The sequence below is a fragment of the Sus scrofa genome, chromosome 3 (assembly GCF_000003025.6).
Source record: "Sus scrofa isolate TJ Tabasco breed Duroc chromosome 3, Sscrofa11.1, whole genome shotgun sequence".
Taxonomy (NCBI): domain Eukaryota; kingdom Metazoa; phylum Chordata; class Mammalia; order Artiodactyla; family Suidae; genus Sus; species Sus scrofa.
The window spans coordinates 103,645,396-103,670,490 of NC_010445.4; the positions used below are offsets into that span (position 1 = coordinate 103,645,396).

Here is a 25,095-nt window from a genome sequence, read left to right on the forward strand (position 1 = left end):
GGGGAGTGGGGTTGTTGAGGACTTGGATCACAAGAGGAATATGTTGGAGCTCCTGTTGTGACTCAGAAGGTTATGAACCTGACTAGTCTGCATGAGGTTGTGGGTTTGATCCCTGGCCTTGCTCAGTGGGTTAAGGATCTGGCACTGCCGTGAGCTGTGGTGTAGGACACAGATGTGGCTCAGATCTGGTGTTGCTGTGGCTGTGGCATTAGCTGGCAGCTGCAGCTCTGATTCGACCTCTAGCCTGGGAACTTCCATATGCCACACATGCAGCTATAAAAAGAAAACAAACCCAAGAGGAACGTGTCGATCAGGACAATCCTGCTTCCTCCCTTTGCAGTCACCTGCACAACTAGCGATGGCTGGGTCACCTTGCTGGGGCTAATGGGATGCACTGGCTGATAAGGGGGCTTCTGGGAAAACTTGAACTTTCTTAAAAGAAGGGCAGATGTGAAGCTACTCCCATTTTTCCATGTTCTCCCTGCTTCCACCATGACAGGGTCAGCCTGCTGCTGTAATAGCCTCATCACACCTGTAAGAGAGGGCCTGACATCACTAAGGCACTAAATCAAAGTGATCAACATCTGTCTCCAAGCTTCTCAGAATGTATATAAAAGAAACCTCTAGCTGTTTAAAAACTGTAGCTGGGGTTTCTCCCCCTTGCAGCAGAAGAAAACCACGTGTAGTCCTAACCAATCAACACCCAAACAGTTTCACTGTACCTCTCCCAGAACATGGAACACCCCATGGTTCAGGCATTCATGTTACGGCTGAAAAATGACAGGGGGGCGTAAGTCATTCCTGAGGACACAGCTAGAGAGAAATCATCGGCAGGTCTTCCGTGTTTTCACTACCTCTATCTGAGGATTAGAGGGTCTCCTGATCCAGTTACAACTTGAAACTGAAAAGGATGTCACCAGAAAAAAACCTAGATCTCTCTTTGGGTCTTGGCATTTGCCGAAATGAGTTGAAAACTGTTAAGCTCAAGCAGAGAGCTGACTGGGACATAACAAAGGCAAGTGCAAATTAGTGAGCTTCCTAGTTTAGAAACAACTGCACCGATAAGAGAGCACTTCTAACCCTGAATAGTCATGATGGTCCCACCCAGCAAACCTGTAAGCGGATCTCATCTTCTCAATGGATACTGGGTCAGAAGAATTATCTCCTGTTCTTCAGAATCAACATCACGAGTTCTGCTCTTTCATAAACACATGGTTACGACAGTGACACAGCTCTAAGTGTGACATTTCCCCTCCATCAACCTCATGACTATACCCTACAGCTAACAAGATCGACCAGATCTGATACGAGGAGCTCTTTGAGATGCAGGGCCATTGCTTTATTTTGGGCCCTCGGAGCCTGAGGCACATGACCGTATCTCCTGTGAGTCGTCCTGAAGGCAGCGGCAAGTGAATGCCCAGCTCCAAGTGTGCTACAGGTCAAGTTTTAGGTAAAGTTCCCTAGATCATGTGCTCATGGGTTAAAAGTGGTAAGATGGGAAAAACCTTTTCTCAGGGACCTCTTCTGGGATACTCATGTCTAGGGATAATTTATTTTTAAATTATCTGATGTTAACTTTTGATTTGGCTGGAAATCAGGGCACCTGATTCTCGTCTACACGGGCTCTGCAAATTGCCATAAGGTTTCTGAGGGTTATGATAGCTTAGCTCTTGCAAGTAACACCCAATCTGGTGTCTGAAAATTTAGAGGAGGAAGCAGGGACAGCACCAACGAAACCATGAAACAGCAGCTGAAATGAGCATCCTAGAGCCTGGAGGCCTCTGAATGAGGGGTGGCAGAGACCCCAGGGGACCCAGGAACGTGCCTGGGTGAGAGGTACAGCTGAGATGCAGTGTCCAAAGGTCTTCAGCCTCTGTGGCAGGAGCCTCCTACCTGAACCCTGACTGAAGATGTCACTTGGGAATCTTGCCACAGTGCCTTCTTTCCTTGTGTGTCTTTTTCCATTCTTTCCTGTCCCAGAGACCCTTCTTTAATTTTGATTCCAACTATTAACTCATTTATTTTGTTTTCACCAGTTCTGTCATTGGTGTTCATTCCTTTTACTCCTTTTTTTCTTTTTAGGGCCACACCTGTGGCATATAGAAGTTCCCAGGACAGGGGTAGAATCAGAGCTGCAGTGATGGCCTACACCACAGCTCTCGGCAACAAAAGATCCTTAACCCACTGAATGAAGCCGGGGATCAAACCCGAATCCTCATGGATACTAGTTGGGTTTGAACCCATGGAGCCACAATGGGAACTCTTCTTTTTACTTCTATTCAGGTTCCTTCTTTCTCTTCTGTGTTATGCTTCTTTCCAACTTTAAAAAAATCAAGAATGAAAGGGAATTTTTTTTTTTTTTTTTCTTTTTAGGGCCTCAGCATATGGAAGTTCCCCGTCTAGGGGTCGAATCAGAGCTACAGCTGCCGCCTACACCACAGCCACAGCAACACAGGATCTAAGCCATGTCGGTAACCACAGCTCACGGCAATGCCGAACCCCGACCCAATGAGCGAGGCCAGGAGTCAACCCGAATCCCCACAGATACTAGTCGGATTCATTTCTGCTGCACGTAAACTCTTCCACGAACTCCCAAAAGAGAATTTTTCAAGTGTGGAAAAAGGAAGGAAGTGTTATTCTATTCTCTCTCCCCTTTTCCCCTGGGTGATGTGGTCAATCTTTCTTTTTGAGCCCATTTCTATTTTGAGACCTCACTGTAAATCAGGCCAGGGGAGAGGGAAAGTTAAGGACAGAGGGAATGACAAGGCATCCTAGGAGCTTCAATCACCACAAGGGATGCAACCCTTCTAGTTGTACATCTGTATCATCTGAGGCCAACTTTAGGATACAAGCATCCTAAGATTAGAGATGGGATTTTCTAGATGTGAAGGACACAATGTTATCAATACTGCTGTTGAAATACACTGTGATGTGAAGAAATCAATGTTCTGAATTTTAGGACTTTTTATCTTTCTATCACTGCAACACAGCCATAAATGTAAAGTTCAGAAAAATCAATGATGGGGTAGGTGACTGATTTTAAAATATAAGTGAATTTCAGATACATGCTTATTCATAGATATAAGTGTAACCTTTGGAATACTGATCTAGAAAACAGAGTCCCAACGTTTAAGATGAAGACTATAATGAGTATCTCTTAAGCAACTATAAAGAAAGGAAGAGTCAGAGTTCCTGTTACGGCTCAGCGGTTAATGAACCCGACTAGTATCCATAAGGACAAAGGTTCAATCCCTGACTTCACTCAGTGCGTCAAGGATCCAGAGTTGCTGTGAGCTGTGGTATAGGTTGCAGATGCGACTCGGATCCCCCGTTGCTGTGGCTCTGGCGTAGGCCGGCGGCCACAGCTCTGATTCGACCCCTAGCCTGGGAACCTCCATATGCTGCCAAGCAAAGACAAAAAAAAAAAAAACATAAATAAAAAGAAAGAAAGAAAGAAAGAACGGAAGAGTCACCCAGGATAAGTTATAAAGGACAAGGCAAAGCCAGGCACAAATGGGCTTGTTCCATTTTGAGAGGGGAGGACTCTGCCCTGCTCTGCTGATGCATACCTGCCTTGCAATCCAGCTCTAAGAAACCACTCCTTGGCACATGCAGGAGTCCCATTTTCAGGGAGATTTTGTTCTTTGCCTGGGCTGAACCTCTGGGTCCAGTCAGGTGTCCTGCCAATGAATTTGGGCACTGATCGTGGAGAAGTCCCTTCCCCTAAACCAGTCCCTGTACTAGTCCTCAGATTCGAGGACAAGTGGCACCAGAGGTACTTGTTACTTTAGGTAAAGCGTCCTGGGTTATATGTGCTCTTGATTCTTTCCTTCCCAGGTACTCCTCTCACCTGGTTGTTACGATTTACTTAAAGGAGGAGTATTGGATTATTCAGCTCTTTGGATTATTGCTCCACTGCTCCTGGGACAGGAGTTGTGTCTGTTCTCACTAACCCCAGGTCCCTAAGGCTCAGTACAGGCATTTCATAAGAGCTTGTAAAAGGAATACTAAATGAGCATAAATTCATGAACAGCAATGACGTGACTACTCAAAGTAGTTTCCACCAGGAGGATGGGAATAGTCCTGGTTACATATTAACAGAGAAACATTAGCAGGGTTTGCATCTAAGTTAAAGAGTGATGATAAAAATACAGGAGAGACTAGATTATATCCTAACGACATAATATGTTTGAACTATTTCTTCTACTAGAAAAGATGGTGCGTTAATGAAGCTTTTCAGATTATCATGGCTGCAAATTACATCAAAGATTCTGAATGAAGATGATGATACCTGAGCAGTAGGGCATGATGACAACAGCAAATAATGTGGCTATCCCTACAATTTCATCTGATGCAATTAAAAAATAGGGTCAATGTGAGCCCATGAAGAATTTTGGACACCGACTATGTATAATGACATAATAATATCAGAATACTGCATAATATTATATAAGGACAGAACAATAGATTCTGGTCAGCTGACTAGATAATCCAATGTAAAAAATAATAAAATACAATGGTTTATGTTTTACTAAGAAGAAATGTCCTAAGAATATATATTTCGAAGGTAAATGAGTATTTCCTAAGAATATGTATTTCGAAGGTAAATGAGTATTAAGTTGAAAAAAGACTGAGCAACAACAAGACAAAACTAGTGGGCTGTCAACTTGGTAATTTCATATATATATATATATATACACATATATATACATACATACATATACACATATATATATACATACATACATATACACACACACATACACACACAAATTAGTATCTTTTGGAAAAAAGGCATATATTCTAGCATTAATTAGAAGTGCTACTTCTTAAAGTTGCAAAATCAGCACCTTATGTTTGAAAGTCTGACAAAATTTCATTATATTTGTTTCATGACCATATATTTACCTAGGGCCGGATTATGAGGACTAAAAAAGAAAATAATAATACTCTTTGTACACATGCACTGCTAGTCACTTAACACTTCTTAATCATCTCAGATTAGAGAAGGTGGGCTGTGTGTATATTTTAGCAATTCCTCTGTTTTACAGTCTCAAAGTATCTTCACCACTCTTACCGATTTCAAAGAATTTTATTTACATTATTTATCAATAACTGTTCTTTACGTTTCATGAAGACAAGGGGAATTTTTCACATTGGGAGTACTCTGGTGCAGCAGGACTGTCTCTTTAGTCTGAGATGTAGGGTTAAGGAAAAAAGGGTAGAAAGAAGCAATCTCCTTTTTTTCTTTTTGATTCAAAGTCACCTCAGCTGCAAGGCATACTGACTGCATAAACAGTGCCTTCCACAAAAAGGAATGAATCTAGGAAGCAGGTTGCCAGGGGTTCCTGCCTGGGCTACCGGTGACTGGGTTTGGCGCACTCCCATGCAGGGCTCAGCCAAGGCTTCTCGTTCTGCAGAATGACAGTGCCTGGGCTGCAGCCCCACCCCGCCCAGCGCATCCCGAGGCGCAGCGCTGGTTACCTGGACACTGTGGGCAGCAGGAGTCCTGGGTGCGCGTGGGGTTCTGGCAGAGCAGTGGTGGGCACACCTCTGTTTCACACAGCACCCGCCCACTGTGGCAGGTACACTGAGTACAGCTGTCGATGTGCCACGTTTCTCCTTCTACAAAGTACTCTCCCCCAGGGGCGTGGCAAATGGAGGGGGTGCTGAGTTCTGGCTTCTGCACCACAAAGTCATCTGGGGAACGACACAAAATCCAAACACAAGAGTTATGCATCTGCAGTCTTAGCAGCTCTTGAAGAACCTGGTGCCGTAGGCTTGAAGGGACAGAGAAGATGAACTGGCTCTAGGGCAGCTGTCTCCGTTCCTACCAAGAGAATAGGGAAGAACACATTCCATGCCTAGAAACATAAGGCAAGAGTGGAAGAGCCAGCTCTGGGAAGTGAGGTTCATGTGCTTTGAGTTTGTCAATAGTAATAAGAGAATCCAATGAGAGAATTAAATTACAGGGATTCCTACCATCGAAGACAACAGGGGCCTCTTAGGGGATGTCTGGGAACGTGTAGGATTGTCTAGAATATAAAGATTTCTCATTGACTGAATGCTCGCTATGGTCCGATTTCCATACTAAGTGTTTTACATGTATTACTTCATTTATTCCTTACACCAACCTTGTGAATAGGTACTATTATCCTATTTTACATATGCAGGAACTGAGTATTAAGGGCAGACAAGAGATCTGAACCCAGGTCTATGCATACACCTTCAGACAAAACACAACTTCCAACTGGTTTGGACCCTATCCACTTCATTATCTCTGGGACTGTGAGCACTTCTTAGAAATAAGTCCTGCTGTTGAGCAGGACACACCCCAATCCAGACCAGCTGCTAGCACACTGAGCAGGAATGCGCCTTCAGAATCAACAGTCTGAACCCTCACCTGAGACTAAACATTTGTTTGGCGATGTGATCAAGAGAGGCAAATGCTCAGGGGCTGATGACAACTCTGAGCTCTTTTCCCAGAGGGGAGGCAATTCGGGGCTCTTGGTGAGATGATAATGATAGAGATAGAATTTAATGTTGAAAATGTCTGGAGAGGTCCTGGGCGTTGCCCTTAAGTTGTGCTGGGGAAATGAAAAGTATGACGGTATCAACCACATTCGTGTCATCCAAATATGACAAGCATGGAACCCTGCAGAGAAGCTGTCTGGAGACACCATGGCTTGTTCATGCTTGGAGCTCAGTGGGAAGTGGGTCCCCAGAAGAACCACCCCGTCTCAGAGCTGAAACCCCCTAAGAGCTCAGAGGGTGTGGGTTTCAGAGTGGTGGTCAATAGCAATGATGAGATAGCACAGTGGCGGCCCCATTCTAGCAAAGAGGCTAACTTTAAATATAGCTTTATCTCAAGGGAGCTATTAAAGACTGGAACTTTGACCAAGTGGACACATTACAGAAAACTGACTATAGCCAATGCTTAAATTCACATGCAAATGGGCCATACTTTCCAGATTATGAGGAAAGTAGAGAGGACGATAACTAGAGTGCAAACTGAGCTGGGGAGAGACAAAAGTGCATTTCTTATGATTTACAGAAAAAGAAAAAAATGTTGCAAAGGGCATGGGCACTCTAATGCTGGAGAAAGGCTCCCTTTTGAAAGGTCCTGGAAAGGATGGACAGCTGCTACTCTTTAAAACTCTGACATGTAGGGAAGTGGTCAGAGGAAAAACGATGTGTATTTGCAGGTGTCTCACCCTGTGAATTCCTTTGCTATGTATACTATGTGCCTCAAGGCAAAACATGAAAGTGACTAGAAAGATAGAGGCAATAGAAAAACTGAAAGGTAAAGGGTGAGAAAGATAAGGGAAAAAAATCTGAGAAACGGTATCATTTGGTGAATCTTCCATCAGAGGATTTCAGGAGCTGCTCACTTATCCCAGAAAGAAAAACAGCTGATCCTTGAATGGAAGGTGGAAGAAAATATTCTTTAAAGTAGGAGTCCATGAAGGCAAGAGTGCTTGGGGGAGGGGAGGTGGCCCTCTGTTCAGAAGGATCCATATGTGGTGACTCACTGAAGATTTTTGGAAAAAATATACCTACACATCCATATATATCAAAAATACATGCATGTGTTTGTATGTGTCTATCTAGATATTCACACACATCCATAATACATCAATAATCCTGTGTGTTTGTGTAAGAACTTCCCGTATCTCTGTAACAGAGCAAGCTAGACTTGGTTTCACTGACTTTCAGTGCTGAAGTCAATCATGTTCTTTTTTTTTTTTTTTCCAGGGCCACACCTGCAGTATATGGAAGTTCCCAGGCTAGGGGTCTAATCAGAGCTGCAGCTGCCGCCTACACCACAGTCACAGCAACGCCAGATCTGAGCCAGGTCTGTGACCTACAGCACAGCTCACGGCAACGTCAGATTCTTAACCCACCGAGGGAGGCCAGGGATGGAACCCACAACGTCATGGATAGGAGTTGGATTCTTTTCTGCTGTGCCAAGATGGGAACTCCCAATCATCTGTTCTTAGTAATACCTCTGCACTTCCACTAGTCTGACGCAGAGTTCTTTCCTGAGTACAGGGTTTAGCAAAGACCCAGGTGCAGGCCACGCTCTATACACTGATGCTGAGAATTAAAGCATGAGGTCTTCATTGGAACAAATGACTTTTCCTTCACCAAAGGGTCAACACAGAGTTCTTCTGTCTCATTAAATTGTTCATTTATCTTCCGTTTCAGTGGACACTAGTGTTTTTTTATATTTAATGAGCAAAACCTGAAAAAGGAAATGGTTTTGGTACAGAGCAGAGCACGTCTGGCTTAACTATGGGGGAAAAAACAAAACAAACCCTGTCATCTGCTCCTCCACAGGGGCATGGGGCTGCCTGTTACTCTGATACTTCAGTTACTGAGGTGCACAGAAGCTTAGGTCCGAAAAGGACTTCAAGCGGCCCTCTGCTCACCCCCACTCTGGAGGCAAAGCAGGTGCAGACTGAGGTACCAGCATGTGGTACACCTTCCTGCCCAGGCCAGGACTGACTTATGGCAAAGGCCCAAGCCTCAGATTTCTGGCTACACCCCCAGCACAGGTGGTGACACAGAACCAGGACTGATGGGAAATACAATCACTACTCCAAACTTGGATGGTAGATTTCAACTTCAAAATAAACCTGATGCAAGTTTCAGGAATTTCTCGCCTCCCTGGCCTTCCAGCTGAAGCACTATTTTACTTTGGGTAAGAGCATTAATCTCTCTGCGTCTGTTTTCCAAATGAAAAACTGCCTAAGTGTGTTTTCCCCTAATTCAGTGGCCTCTACTCAGTGGAAGAAATAATAAACATAAAAATGCTCTGAGCTCTTTGGATAAAAGGCACTAGATGAGGTATTATGCTAATAATTACTGTTACTGACGACCATAATTTGAACCCCTATGAATTATAAATCTGTTCTGTTTTTCTACCAACTTATCCTGATTACCATTATTAGGAGTTTAAACGTTTTGGATGTGTGGTCACTCTTAAATTTCTCCATCTGGCAAGACTGCCACATATCCATTAATTTACAAAAAAAGCAATAGCCACAGACTTTGGTAATTCTCTCCCTCTTGAATATTACTTTATAAATAATAAGTTTTCATGGAATAAAAGTAGCACCAAGCCCCTCCAATTAACTAAGACATTCAGCCTTAACACACTATCCGTAAAATGGAGACTAGGAATTTTAAGTATGTAGGTCCATAAACCTTTACACAAATGTTGTTCAAAGACCAATATCATTGAGTAAACCATGCAAAACTAAGGAAGGTGGTTTCGGAGCTTTAGAATACTCTCTGGTCTCTGGCTAATCATTTATGGTGCATGATGGACACCGCGGCTATTGCTGACAAAAACCAGAGAGTGGAGATGTGTTTCAGGGCTCGTCCCCTGCATCCCCTCAGAGTTACAGATGGATGAGACCCTCCAAGGCAGAAGTCGTTTGCTTAGGGGGCACACGAGATGGCAGCCAGCTGTTACCTGAACATGATGGGCAGCACTGTCCCGGATGAATGGTGGGGTTGCCACAGGCAGGCACTGGGCAGGTGATCAGAGCACACATTTCCCGTCCATTGTGACAGTAGCATTCCCGGCACCCGTCATGCCAGCTTTCCTCATTTTTATGATGATGGCCATCCATGGACAGACATGTGCCTGACAGGATGGGTGGCCCAGCTGAAGCAGGGACCTCTGGATAGACAGAAGGCAGCCTGGTAAAGAAGCAGCTACTACACAGGAGAAACAACCTTTAGTATCCTTACAGGTGATGCTATGCAGCCACCAAAACCCCCATCTACACAGCACAGTTTGTGACATGGGAGAGGATGATGAAGAGAATTTAAGTTAACATGTCCCAAATTTCAAATATAGAAAAAAATAGATAGGAAAAAAAAAACCCTGCAAATATTTTTCTCTCCTTGTGGTAGGATTAGATATAGCTTTTACTCCTTTCACTCTATGTTCTCATATTTACAATAAATAAGCACTGAGTGATTTCACTGTAAATATTACACGTTTAATATATGTAGAATAGTCACTCTAGAAGTCACCCAACAGGGAAATCCTAGCAACTAGCAGAGTTTTGTTCAACAGAACCAGTGAAACAGTGACTTGATCTCTGTTTACTCTGACCCCTTAAAAGCACTGTTAAGATGGTAACTCATCAACTCTGAAAACACACAGGACTTTTCACTGTGGCTCATACAGGGTGGGCAGTGGGCTGGAGCTGGGCTAAGGGCAGATGTGGTCATGGCTGTGCTCGCGCAGCTTCAGGAACACCCCCGGAGCAGGAATTCCAGGCAAAAGGTCTGTCCAAGACTCAGGCCCATACATAACCATCAGCTTGGACATGCCGATGCAGCACAAGTCTTAAGTTCTTATGGAAAACCGTGTTATCAAGAAATTTCACCCACCCTCAAGGGCTTTGAAAAGGATCTTTGCTATATCAATCATCTCAATCCTATGTTAGACAGAGGGAGACTCTAAGGAGGTCAAGATAAAGGAGCTTTAAGGCTAACGTTCCAGAGACAAGTAAAACTGAAGAACAAAGAAGTGATTAATTTGGTCAAGGTTTTGCCGGTTAACTTTAAATTCTATTTCTGAGCTCTTATTCCATTGAGATGAAAGGAAAGGAAAGGTCCCCCAGAGAGTGACAGTGGTGTCAGAATACAGAGCCATCACTGAAATGGTTTCATTGAGAGGACGCCCTTCTGTTCTTTGTTTCTGCGCCTCTGGTTGCTCTGAGTGGGGAAGGGTCACGCGCTGGCACTCACCTCTGCACTTGCAGATAAGACAGCCATGACTGTCCTGCTGGAAACCCAAGGGGCAGATCTTACTGCATGGGAGCTCTGGGCACTTCTTACAGCGACAGATGTCACAGCCGTGCTTATTCTTCCTGGGTAATTAAAATTTTGTCAGAGGTCAGAAAATCCAAGAGTTTCAAATGATGCCCAGTGCTCAGAACAAGGGTCACCAAAGTGATACTGTCATTAAGCAGAGGACTTGACTTTCTGCTCTCAAAGGCCCCCAGAGTGAAGTGTAATTAGCTCCCTGTGGCCATGACCACCACCCACCCCATGCCAAGGTTTAGAATTGTCCAAGCACGTAGGTCCTTCTGGGCTGTGACTATCAGAATCCCAAGGACGTGACTGCTGATTTAACTAGAAATAAATGGTTCTATGGCACAAAAAGATGAACATGCAGCTCTGTGAACAGGAAGGTGAAGGATATATATTGCTGGTCAATGTTGGAGGCCGGCCCTAGTGGCAAGTGTCCTTCATTTCTCAGGGCCACGGGCTTCCTCACATGACCACGTTCTCCTGAGAATTTTCAGACATTACAATTTCTACTAAGATACCCATGGAACCTTATGGCAGACAGAAGGAGAACTCAAGGACCCACAGACCTGGGAATACTACACAAATGCTGATGAAGAATAAACATGTGAGAAGCCCTGCAGGCAACATCCAATAATTACTTCCTTAGTCAGAAAAGAATACCAACTGAAAAATGCTTCACCCATGGGCCATGACCAAAGCCTGGAGGATAAAGGAAAAGGGCTGGATGGCCTTTCTTCTCCCCTTTAATAAGCCAGAATGCCTAAATTTAGTGTTGATCAGAAAGATGATATTAAATAAATATGTTTCTTAAACCATCTCCCTAGTTTAAGTGGACCAAAAAATTCTTAGCAACAACTCCTTATATTCTTGAAAAGAAGAATGACACCGTCTATTACAAAAGGAGCTCGCCCACCCGCCTCTGCCTTCTGTCCACTCTCCGCAATTCTGGGTCTTCTCTTAGGCTCAGCTGCTCTCCACAAGCTTTGCTCTGGGTGGGCTTCCTGGGCCGCAGAGAAGGAGGACTTAGGTCTCATCCCACGTAGCCCTAACTGGCAACACAGTGGTGTTCACAAAAAAATACACCCTGTTCTTTCTCACGCTGGACAAATTACGAGGCTCTAGACGTGGGAACGATGTGCTTGCTCAAGTGAAGTGGCTGGACATATCTGCTCACGTGACTAACTACAATCTCTGAGTGAGATGAGAACTGAACACCAGGTTCTATGCATTTATGCCACTATAATGAGAACAATGAATTAAATGGATGGCTCGTACTCATGTCACATATTGTGCCATTTTCAAGATCTAACAAGGCTTTCAAAGATTCTGTTGTTCATTCATGTATTCACCCACCCACTCCCCCTGCCCTTCTGTAAACATCTGATGTGCAAATTCAGCAATGATCCACTCAGTGGGTGTATACTAGTGTTATCCTGATACTCCTGTGTGGTATCTGGCTAAGATTTCTCCTTCAGAGGCTGTCCTTGAAACACATGTTCTAGCCAAAGCAGTATTCATTTGCCTAGGACGGTCAACTCGGTCCTCCCTGTGTGCGCTTTCTGAAAGGAATACAAAGTGGAGTCTACAATCCTCTAAGAGATTTCTCTTCAGGATAAAGGTTGGACTTAAATGCAGCCTTGGCTCTGAAGTGTCATAACACTGTGGCAAATGGTTGCAGGTACTATTATGACAGTAATACTTTATTCCACATTAGTAGGTAAGCTAAGAAATAACTATACATTTACTAGTATCATATTCATATTTTAGGCCTAGGAACAATGATGTTTACCTGAAGAATCTTTAGAAATAATGTTCCCAACTTAATTATCCAATTAAAATTGAAATAAGACTCCTGGAGTTCCCGTCGTGGCGCAGTGGTTAACGAATCCAACTAGGAACCATGAGGTTGCGGGTTCGGTCCCTGCCCTTGCTCAGTGGGTTAGCGATCCGGCATTGCCGTGAGCTGTGGTGTAGGTTGCAGACGCGGCTCGGATCCCGCGTTGCTGTGGCTCTGGCGTAGGCCGGTGGCTGCAGCTCCCATTCAGCCTCTAACCTGGGAACCTCCGTATGCCACGGGAGTGGCCCAAGAAATAGCAAAAAAAAAAAAAAAAAAAGACTTCTGTGCTCCCTGCTAAACTAGAATTTCCAAGAGAAAGAATAAAAACAATGACTTTAAGAAGATGGGCCAGAGAGGATGGATTTAAGTCCCTTACAATAACTAGCACTATTATATAAACATATCACATTGGAAAGGCAGAGAGACTAAAATGGAGAGGACTCAAGGCAGGAATGATAAAGCAAGATTCTGAAAGGTTATTTTTAAGGGATCAACTTGAAGACAGAAGTAGATGCTAATACAGACACTAGAGTAACACATGTGAAATGTCTATTTTCCTCTTAGAATATTTCAGATTTTCATGGGTTTGATTCAATAAAGAATATTTGAAAATACAGTCACGGTTCTTATCTCCAAGGAAACTAATAAAATCTACTGTTAAAGAACAGTATAAACTATAGACAAGCATCAAGGTAAGACAGGGAGGCATGGTAGGTAAGGACGTTCCAGGTTGCAAATCGGTGGCTGCTGATTGAACTTAAAAGTATGGATTAAATAAGTTATCACAAAATAGACACTGGGACAGGTGTGCAGAGTTGAAGCACAACACGGGGACCTCATGATGGTCCCCCACCTCCTCCCATGGGGGTTGTCCAGAGGCCCCACCTAAAGGGAAGCTTACCTAACAAGCACAAAGGGCACTGTTACCACAAGGCTCTGGTCCATCTTCAAGAAAGAGTAAAACCTGATTCTTATCTTTGGAGATACCTCTCTTCCCTGCTTCCTGATTCCTCTAAACAAAACGTAGGTATTCTGGACTCAGTATGTCATGGATTCATTCACAAACACACAGAACAGCCACCCAAAATGGGTAACAGATGTTTTGCCAAGTCACAGATAATTACAATAGATCTTGTGAATTCAAGAAATACGTACAGGTATCCAAATGGACAGTACTTGTCACAGATGATGGGTCTGCACTTCTTGGGGCGTGGGCGGCACTGACAGATCTCACAGTTGTGGGCGTCGGTCAGGAAGCCGAAGGGGCAGTCCAGGGTGCAGCCCCGCTTGAGGCCTGTGCAAAGCTCCTCCCCTGTGAAGACACAGGACAGCACGGTTCCTTCAGAGATGAAACACATCTTCGCTTCCAGCCTTCCCCTAACCTCCCACTCTTCCACAAAGGTCAATGTCTCAGCTCTACCACAGCATTAGCTATGGTTCAAAATTCTAGATTGTGCTCTTTCATGGTTATCAGAACATAACTTTGGGTTTTGTACTAATACGTAAAACAAAGTCCAACTCTGAAAAATAGGTTTCTGACGTGTACTCCCGTCTGGGGCTGAAGAGCAGGATGGCAACTGCTATTTGAGATGCAGATGAAACAGTGCATTTGCTCATGAAATGCATTCTTATCAGTCACTTTAAACCACTGATCAGCATTGATTACTCACATGTGAGAACTGGAAACGTACACCCCAAATTTTATTATGTATTTTTTTCCTATTGCATGCCCATGAAAAGCCCCCCCCTCCCCTTAAGGAGTGTACCCGAAGGCTTATGAAATTTCCCAGGCTAGGGGTCGAATCAGAGCTGCAGCTGCCGGCCTACACCACAGCCGCAGCAACTGGGATCCAAGCCGTGTCTGCGACCTACACCACAGCTCATGGCAACGCTGGATCTTTAACCCACTAAGTGAGGCTAGGGATTGAACTCGTGTCCTCATGGATACTAGTCAGGTTCGTTACCACTGAGCATGACAGGAACTTCCACACACCTTTAGTTTTACAAGTTTTAGGTATTATCATATACTACTGGGTACCATGTATTGCAAAAAGGATTGCTGACCCTTTCTTTAAAAGGTACATCTCTAATAACACAACAGAAAGTGAAATAACCAGTGTTTCAACCAAGTATTTTTTTCCTCACCACTGACAAATATCCAGGTATTTGGATACACTTAGTTAACTGACTAAAAAAGGTATGTGCAAGAGATATCTTGCTTAATGTTTATTCACTATTTGAAATGTTCAAACTCTCCTGTTAGCAGAATCTACAGTGATGTTTACCTGTCCTCTGTTAGTCAGAACATGATTTTAGAAGAAAAAAAAAAGGAAAGAAGAAATGGTGGCTGGCACAAGAAACTTCGATTAGCTCATTAGAAACCTTCTAGAGAAATTGAAAGAGGTGCAATGTAGGGCTTAATGGAGTGATACAGGGAATAAAAATGTTAAGGTAAATAAGAAAAGCATGCGTGATGATACAACCAAAGCAAGGTGAGACTTGTGTGAAGTACATGCAGAATCTGAAAGATCATCGCGTTTAAAGGAGCAGATATGAAGATGGCAAAGGTATGGCAATGTTTGATTATTGTTCTGCCTAGACTGATACAATGGGAAACAGACTATTTTTGTTGGAATAAGAAGTGAATTTCTATTTCAGTGGACATGCTTTAAGCATAAATATTATAAATGATGCCTAAGTTACTAGGATAAACAACACATTTGGCCCTTCCACACACAAATCTCATAATCTAAAATTGAACCTTTACTACAATTAATAGGTGAAATGGGTTCATGTTTTACATAAATATTTTAAGATAGCATCTTTTGTGAGTCTTAGCTGGCAACACCCACATATTTAATTTGCTATCTTTTAAAAAGGAAAATGTGATTTACGGTATAATTTTCTAGTTTGTCATTATCATAAACCTTTCATTACACATATTTAATGTAACCTCGTGGGTCTGTATCACACTGTGAAACAGCTGATTACTAATTTGCATCCTTAAGAGCGAAATTCTAAATGGCTCATTTAAAAATTTGTAATTACATGACTTGAAAGGTCATCATTTTTCATCCCTTTCCCATTATTAAGGGGATGATGGAGGGAGAATACCTTCACAGTCACATTTCTTTCTCTGACACCAAGATCTAAGTTATGAATCCATTTTTCTATCGCAAGAATTTTTAAGTCTGGACACCAAGCAGATCATGTGTAGAAAGAGAGGAATTAAAAACACTCTCGAGAAAATCTCTGGGGATTACATTCCTTGGAATATTGAGTTTGAGCACCTTTGTGCCTTTATTTTTCTGGTCCTGTTAAAAAAAAGAGTTTTCCACAGACCTTAATCTAGAATGGGCTTCCCCCCTTAACAAAAGCTGTTGTATCACTAAGTTAAAAAAAAAAAATCGGATATGAATTTGTCTTTATCTCTCCACTTAGCAATAGAAGGGAATTTCAAGCAAAGTCTGCTATGTTTCAACAAGAATTTGGGTCATTCATAGATTTCAGAGTGGCTGTGATATCCTGGGCAGGTTGCTCCGCTGATGCTGGCCTGACTTTTGGCTGCTCACCGGCCTGCTATCTCGTTTCTCCTCCCCAGTGCAAGGGAGCTCTAGGGCAGGGATCTATTTTCTTTATTTATCTGGTCCAGGTGCTATTATGGTGTTTGGCATGGAGTAAGTTACTCAATAAGTATTTGCTGAATGAATGAACCAATCCATATTCCAGGTATTTACTCCTCCACTCTCTAGAAGACTGCCATATTAACTGAAAAATAATAGGATAAAAAAACTTACTTTGCTAATATTGAAAGAAATTTCGAAATACTGTCATTTGCTAAACATTTCCAGATACCATCTTCCAAGCTCAGAAAGAGAGAACATTAAAGATCTTAAGGCAGTCCTAGATCCATGTATCAGTTATGGACCTTCCTTCAGGGAAGTACATTATCAAGGCAAACATTTACATAAAGAGCAGAAGAGACAGCTTAGAAACATCTTATTCATAGCTGGTGGGGGTTTATAAGTTTGTCTGAAAAGCTTTAGTACATCACTTGAGGCAAGCACAGAAAGAATGGTAGCTTTATGTTCACAATTTTTCAACATTATGACTTTGCTGTGATCTAAAAATGCTTTCTAATCCAGAGGGGGAAATTACCATTGAAGAGAGAGTGACAAATAATGGTAAAGCACAGAGCCCGTGCAGCATGGCTGGTCGATAGCAGCTATGTAGTAAACTTTGTTTAGTCGGGAAGAAAAAAGACGTTTGCTCCCAGGGCCAAAATGTGGCACAAGTGTCTGCAGGATCATTTGTACTTTATTCTAAGTAAATACCACGAAGCTTGCACATAGAAAGAACACAGTGTGACACAGTGTCCCTAGACCTGTGCTGTGCTTCCCTGCCGCAGTACTTCACATTCTTGGGTTCTGGCAATTCTCACCAACCTGCAATCAGTCAGGGATACCATGGATAAATAAAGAAGGGCAACCCTGGATATGGTGGTCCCGATCTTGACCTTGGTGAAGTGTTCACACAGAGTAACGATGAAATGAAAACAAGAGCCTGCCCCCTTCTATTTGATGCTGCAACCTTATTTAGATGTTGGTATTATATTTCATGAAAATTATGAATGCTTTTTTCCTCCTTGCTACCATTAATTTTCTATGTGTGCATCAGTTATTTATCCCTAGACTTACAGAATGTTAAATGTGAAAGTTACAAATAATCTGATTAAAATCCACTTGCTTTAAAAATGGAGCAGATATGATGTCAAAAGACTGACACCAATTAATTCATTAATTCATATGGAAGTCATGTACTACAACTAGTAACTATAGTAAGCTGAGAAGTACTACGTATGTTTGACAGCATTTTTTTTTTTCCCTTTTTATGGCTGCACCTGCGGCATTTAGAAGCTCCCAGGCTAGGGCTGAATCGGAGATGCACCTGCTGGCCTATGCCACAGCTATAGCAACACCAGATCCGAGCCGCATCTGTGGCCCACACTGCAGGATGCAGCAATGCCAGATCCTTAACCCACTGAGTGAGGCCAGTGATCAAACCTGAATTCTCAGGGAGACAACATCAGGTCCTTAACCCTCTGAGCCATAATGGGAACTCCTAGATAGCAAACATTTTTTGTTAAAAACGCTACTAACTGCCTGTACCAATAAAGTGCTAGATTATTAGTAGCTTACCTAAATGATTTTAGTTTTAGCTGTTGTTGTACTTTCTTAAACATTTCCCAACATGTTTCTTTTCTTTATTCTAAATACGTCTTTGAAAAAAAATGAGTCAGGGACAATTTAAATTCTCTGTGTGCCCTTGATGCATCACTTTGCTTAGCAGTGTTATAATAATGGTATATGTTACAGGTTAAAATAGCAAAGCTACAATATGTTCAAATAAAAGAATCTTTTTGGAGTTCCTGTTGTGGCACAGCGGTTAACGAATCCGACTAGGAACCATGAGGTTGTGGGCTCAATACCTGGCCTCTCTCAGTGGGTTAAGGATCTGGCATTGCCATGAGCTGTGGTGTAGGTGCAGACATGGCTCGGATCTGGCGTTGCTGTAGCTGTGGCATAGGCCACAAGCTGTAGCTCTGATTCAACCCCTAGCCTGGGAACCTCCATATGCCGCAGCTTTGGCCTTAAAAAGCAAAAAAATAAAAATAAAAAAGTAAAATAATCTTTTGTCATATAACTTTCATGTTCTTTTGAAGGACATGTCTCTACTGGCTTTTGATTTCCATCTTCAAGTGACTGTCTGTTAATATGTTTGATTATATTGTAAGAGCATTACAACATATTAGCATATGACAAATATTACCAACATACGACCAATATTGTAAGGGATAAGGCCCATTTTATGTTTTTGTATCCCTAGGCTTGGCATATGGTAGGCAATCAATGAATGCTAGATGAATGAAAGAAGGAATGAATGGGCAAACAACATATCAGCCTCAGGGGAAAAATATTTATTTGGCATTGGTCTTATTTTAAGAAAGAAATTTTGATGCCAGTGGTCTATATATAAAGTCTAACCCCTAAGAGAAAACTTGGGTATAAATGGTTAGGACCACTGCGTGTGAAACAGGCTTTGGTGGGAGGCAGAAAAATAACATCAAGGAGAGATTTCGACAAAGTCAATACTCATCATGCAGCTGCAACGGGAAAAAAGAACATACTTAGGCCATCCTTTACTATAAGGAACTTTCTTTTTTCTAAAACCAGGTGAAAGAGAGTAAACATATTTGAGGGTTAAAGTGAAAAAGCAAAAGGAAAGTTGTTTGTGTGCGTGTCCTCAGAGGACAGGAAGCACCGGAGGCAGGTGGGTGTTGGAACAAAGGAGGGGAAGCTGGGGGCTTTCCATGCCAGCTAGCTGGGGGCTGACTCAGAAATGCATGTTACAAAACAGCTATGGTGTTGAGTAAACGATTACCATATGTTGCCTAGTAAAGCTAGCTTTGCATTCACTAACTGAATGAATAATTAATAACCAAAATAACCCATTAGTTTGGTATTATTATCTGTCCTTTACAGATGAGGACATAGGAGCCCTGAGAAATAAAAGCAACTTGCCCTGATCAACTGGATACAAGTCAGTCTGACTCCAAAGACCTGGGAGTAGAGCTGGGTAAGTACATAACAAGATTCTGAAAATCAAGGATTTGGCGGTTTGGTTTAATTTTCTGTCTTTTTTTTTTTCTTCCTTAGGGGTGCACCTGCAGCATATGGGAATTCCTGGGCTAGGGGTCGAATTGGAGCCATAGCCACCAGCCTATGCCAAAGCCACATCAATGCCAGATCTGAGCCACATCCGTGACCTATGCTGCAGCTCATAGCAACGCTGGATCCCTTAACCCACTGAGTGAGGCCAGGGATAGAATCTGCAGCATCCACATGGATATTACTTGGGTTAACTCGCTGAGCCACAGTGGGAACTCCTTTTTGGGGGAGCAGTTTGGTTTAATTTGACTCATCACCCAAAGGTGTCAAATAATCAGGACTATGATGGGAGGGTTTGAGAGAAGAATGCTCTATGGCTTTGTCACATACCTTCCATGTACTTCTTTTTGTATGATACAGACAAAATGACAAGTTCCACTTGGTGTTTAAGTAGGTTTGAGGTACATGGTAGCAGTGAGTTTGATGACAAGACTAACCTAGGTTCAGAGTCTCAGTGAGATGAAATGGATACATGGCCAGATGGTGAGACCTCAGAAGGGATCTCAGACCAGGGCTGTCCATCGGCAGCCCTGATTCTGCTGATTCTTGGCTCATCCACTTGGCCCACATCTACTGGACAGGGAGCATGGCCCCAGGAGATGGGGCAGTTACTTTTTTTTTTTTTTTTGTCTTTTTGCTATTTCTTTGGGCTGCTTCTGTGGCATATGGAGGTTCCCAGGCTAGGGGTCGAATCGGAGCTGTAGCCACCGGCCTACGCCAGAGCCACAGCAACGCGGGATCCGAGCCGCGTCTGCAACCTACACCACAGCTCACGGCAACGCCGGTTCGTTAACCCACTGAGCAAGGGCAGGGACCGAACCCGCAACCTCATGGTTCCTAGTCGGATTCGTTAACCACTGCACCACAACGGGAACTCCTGGGCAGTTACTTCTTACCTCTAGCATGAACAGAGCCTGGGTTGTCCCATAGAACCAAAGCTTCCTCTTAATAGGATTTACTTTTCAAAGTTATGGAATTTGGTTTGAAATGATGATATTTCTTTCTTTTTTTCTGGCTGCACCCATGGCATCTGGAAGTTCCTGGGCCAGACACTGAACCTGTGTCACAGCAGTGACCCAAACATCTGCGGTGACAGCTCTGGATCCTTAACCTGCTGAGCCACACAGGAACTCAAAAATGATATTTCACTAGTGTGTTGGCTAAAATTTTTTCTTAGGGCAGGTCTTGCACTGTATTCATCTTTGTGGCATTAAACACCTAGTGCAAGTACCCAGAACTCAGCAGGTAGGTGGAAAAAGAAAGGGAGGAGGGAAGAAAGAAAAACTAGATCTCCTTACAAATAAGTAAAATTTGCAAAATATGGATGGCTAATAGATTTAATACGTAAAAAAAAAAAAAAAAAATCATTGACACAAAATGCAATGGTCTCCAGTACATATTTCTTCCTATGTGCTAAGGATATGGAGGCACAAAGCATGTAGTATCCGCACGTGTTCTTTTCACAAAACCAGGAAGCAAAGCTCACACAAAGACAGGCAGAGCAGCATTTTCCTGAGAGGCTCAATTTGCAAAAAGGCAGTCATGTTTTTAACTTGTTTCAATGACAACTGAGGGAAACTGCTTCTTTGGACTTAACTACAAAGGGCTCGTGGTCAATCAGCAGGGGTCTTATACCTGTGTGCTCCTGTGGCCCCAAAATTCATAACAGCAAAGCCCAGGTGAGGATGGTAGGCAGGGTGATCAGGTACACTCAAATCTGTATTTTTGGACTTCAAAAAGTTCAAGAAAAATGAGGTATGCTCTAGCGATATGAGGAATAAAATATGAACTTTTCATGATGTAATCACTAATTACCTTGGTGTCACAAAAAACAAACAAACAAACCAACCCAAAAACAAAGCTGGGAGTTCTCGCTGTGGCTCAGCAGTAAGGAACCTGACTAGGATCCATGATGCGGGTTTGATCCCTGGCCTTGCTCAGTGGGTTAAGGAACTGGCATTGCCGTGAGCTGTGGTGCAGGTTGCAGACATGGCGTGGATTCTGCATTCCTGTGGCTGTGGTGTAGGCTGGCAGCTACAGCTCTGATTCAACCCTAGCCTGGGAACTTCCACATGCCACAGGTATGGCCCTAAAAAAAAAAAGACAAAAAAACAAAACAAACAAACAAAAAAACCCCAAGGCAATTTAAAACAAAGCTGGCTGTGTAATATAGCAGCCAAGGCAACTCTCTATCATGAGTTACTGCAAGTTCATAACTGACCTCCCAAAGGGAGGCATAAAAAGGCAGATAGATGTGGGATAGGGGCCTGGCCCACCTCCGAACAGAAACAAGTGTAGGAAGGCAGGCAGTGCCTGACAGGTGGAGCTTATGGGAAATTTAGAGATGGGAAAAACCATCGTCAAAACAAGGGTTTGAGAACCTCCACTTCAGTATCAACACCATCCCGCAGACAGCGAGATGGTAACAAATGACTGAGAAAAGTGAATTACTTAACTCCTACCTGCCTTTATCAAAAATATTCTTTCAAAAGAGAGCATGCCCTTAAAAGGTGAAGAGGAATAAGGAACCCAACAAAACTGATGAACCAGAAAGTGAGCATCTCTCTCTATTATAAAGTAATCCCAACTCTCTGAGCCCAGAACAATGACACCCAGATGCTCTCAGAGAACCTGCGGATTATAGAAGCATTGTCCATGCTTGAAGACGTCAGAGAGAACAGAAAGAGAAAATGGAAAGCTAAAGAGGCCAAATGTGAATTCAAAAGGGACAAAGGATTCTAAGACTAGGGGTACTAAGCTTGACATTCACGAGTGGAAATTCTGCAGAAAGACCTGTTAAATATGGGATTTGTGATATTTAGGAAAGAAAGCGATGACTACCAGGAGCCAGCATAGGTTCATGAAAAACAACCCATGCCCTACTAACTTCATCTTATGTTCCAAATAGGGTTTTCAGCAAAGGAATGATGCAAATAGAATGTATTTTGATTTCAGATAAGATACAGGCCAAAAGTTTCAAGATTTCCTTGTGAAGATGGAGCTGATGTGTTGTAAGCTGAATGACCCCACAGAAAGAGATGAGGATTATGGCTCAAAGTCACTTTGCAAAGGCTCTGTCCTTGGTTCTATACAATTTATTTAGTGCAACACACACACGTATATACAGATACACATAAAATACATATATATTTTTTATGGCCATACCTGCAGCATATGGAAGTTTCTGGGCTAGGGGTTGAATCAGAGCTGCAGCTGCCAGCCTACACCATAGCCACAGCAACACCAGATCCGAGCCATGCCTGCAACCTATGCTGTAGCTCGTGGCACTGCTGGATCCTTGGCCCACTAAGCGAAGCCAGGGACTGAACCCATATCCTCATGAACACTACATTGGGTTCTTAACCCAAAGAGCCACAACGGGAACTCCTGAGTGCAATAATTTTGATGAGGATGTGGAAGTTAAGCTTATTTAATATAAGATCACATTATCAAGATTCAAAACTATCTCAACTAGTTGGTAAATGGTTGGAATTTTTCGGGATAATTTCTTGTTAAATTTGGCCCTACGGTTATATCATTAAAGCAATCAAATGTTGCACAAAGGAAACTTTCCACAGAAAAGAAAATCATGGACTTGGACAATAGACTTGTGGTTGCCAAGGGGGAAGGGGAGGGAGTGGGAGGGACTGGGAGCTTGGGGTAAACAGATGCAGAATGTTGCCTTTGGGGATGGATTAGCAACGGGATCCTGCTGTGTAGCACTGGGAACTCTGTCTAGTCACTTATATGGACCATGATAATGTGAGAAAAAAGAATATATACATGTAAGTGTAACTGGGTCACCATGCTGTACAGTAGAAAAATAAATAAATAATTAAAAAAAAGAAAGAAAGAAAAAATAATGTTCAAATACAGAACATGAGAACCACCTAACAGCCACTGATGTAAAAAGCACCAAGTGGTTCTAGCTACTTACACGCTCAGTATTAGTCAACAGTGTATAATTCAAAGAGCAAATGCACACTTAGGCTACATAACAGCCCTATATTGACCAGACCACATTCTGGAGTATTTTATTTGTTTGTGGGCCACACATTTACATAAGGACCATGACATACTGTAAGCGTGTCAAAAGATGGAAAGGACCGAGAAAGTTCTAGAAACTATGTCACCTGGAGAATGGCTGAGAGGATCGAAGAAGTTTATTCTGGTAGAAGAATTAGAAGCCTTCACAATCGTTTTAAATATGAAGGGCAATTTTTTTTCCAGGAAGAAATGCAGTATACTCTATCGTGTTTCCGAGATGGTGGCCTGGAAACATGACTGGAATCTATGCAGAGGAGAGTTGGGATGAACAAAGTGGAGTGTATTCTCAAGACTGTGGCTGCCATACGCCAAATGTGACACCTCTGTGTGAGTGACCTCTTTGTCAGTGGATGACCCCCTGCAAGGCTAGTACTGAGAGCTCTGCGGGTGTCTGGAAACATGTGCCCGAGAGCTCCCCAGGGTGCACACACAAGGCAGCTGGACATCAACAAATATTTGAATGGAAAGAAGGCAAAAACAGGAATAAAGTTGCAGCCCTTTTTCTCCAAATGACCCTGAGTATGTTAAATACATATACATATATATATATCTATATATATATCTCTATATATATATATATCTATATATATATATATATATTTTTTTTTTTCCCTTTCAGGTTGCTAAGGGAATGTCATGAACAGGAATGAAAAAGATCTTCAATCACCTAAAGGCTTTGACAATATCACATTAGGCTGGGGAAAAACACAGTCTTTGTATACTCACGGTTTTTGCACTGACAAGTTCGACAGCCATTGTGATCAAGTTTGAAACCATAAATGCAGTCCTTCTCTGTCAGGGTGCAGTTTGATAACTCCCCACATGCAGGTGGATCAATTGTGATGTAGGTTGGTTCTGATAATAAAGAGAGAAAAAAATCGATGAAACACATGATTACCTCTTAGATGGTATTCAATCTTCGAAATCCCACACCACAGTAAGTTACCAAAGAACTAATCCGTAATTTTCATCCAATCCTAAACTTTTATACTTTTATAATGTCTTTAACTCCTGAAAAAGAAATATTTTTGTTTAGATTTTTGAAAATCCAGACGTTCTATTTCTTTACATTTGAGCAATTTATGCATTTTTGAGTACTCAATCACAACATATCTCTGATAAGACAGAGAAAGCAGATACGCGAGGCTAGGTAAATGCCATTCAAATCATTAACTGTTCTATTTCTTCCTGGTATTTTCTGAGTTTAGTTTTTATAATAATCAGGATACAGCTTCCAACTGTCAATTATCTCACACTACGTTTTGCAATACTTATGCAATCTGTTAGAATTTTTTTTTTTCAAGTAGTAAAGATGTTTTGGAGACTAGTTCAAAACATCTGGGTTTCTTTGATCTTTTATGTGACAGTCCTTCGATTATTACAGGGGTGTGACAGAGCCTATCATCTAAAGCAGCTAATACTCAGGATCCAGGGCCTATGGGAATGGGAGCATGAGACACAAGTGCAGGAGGAGACCAGGGCAGCCATCCTGGGCCGAGACACACAGAAAAAACCAAGGCCAGGGATGAACCTGACCTTCCCTGCCATGTTAATAATGAAGAACTGATCTGGATAATAACATTAACCACATGCCATAAAGCGTACCATATGCCTACATAATGTCTGAAGTGCTCTTTATAAACA

The 25,095-nt window shown here is 42.5% G+C and overlaps 1 protein-coding gene across 4 annotated transcripts in view; it reads right to left on the reverse strand.

The window, feature by feature from the left end:
* Positions 1 to 25,095, reverse strand: part of CRIM1 (cysteine rich transmembrane BMP regulator 1) — a 203,263-nt gene that overhangs the window by 33,165 nt on the left and 145,003 nt on the right. For 3 of the 4 annotated variants that reach the window (XM_021087638.1, XM_021087640.1, XM_021087637.1), the window contains 5 exons: positions 24,178 to 24,306; positions 13,832 to 13,988; positions 10,774 to 10,895; positions 9,482 to 9,691; positions 5,485 to 5,700 (listed from right to left, as the gene is read on the reverse strand). In XM_021087638.1, the coding sequence (XP_020943297.1) occupies positions 5,485 to 5,700; positions 9,482 to 9,691; positions 10,774 to 10,895; positions 13,832 to 13,988; positions 24,178 to 24,306 (834 nt within the window). The remainder of the gene's footprint in view (positions 1 to 5,484; positions 5,701 to 9,481; positions 9,692 to 10,773; positions 10,896 to 13,831; positions 13,989 to 24,177; positions 24,307 to 25,095) is intronic. The other variant, XM_021087639.1, reaches the window with a different exon arrangement.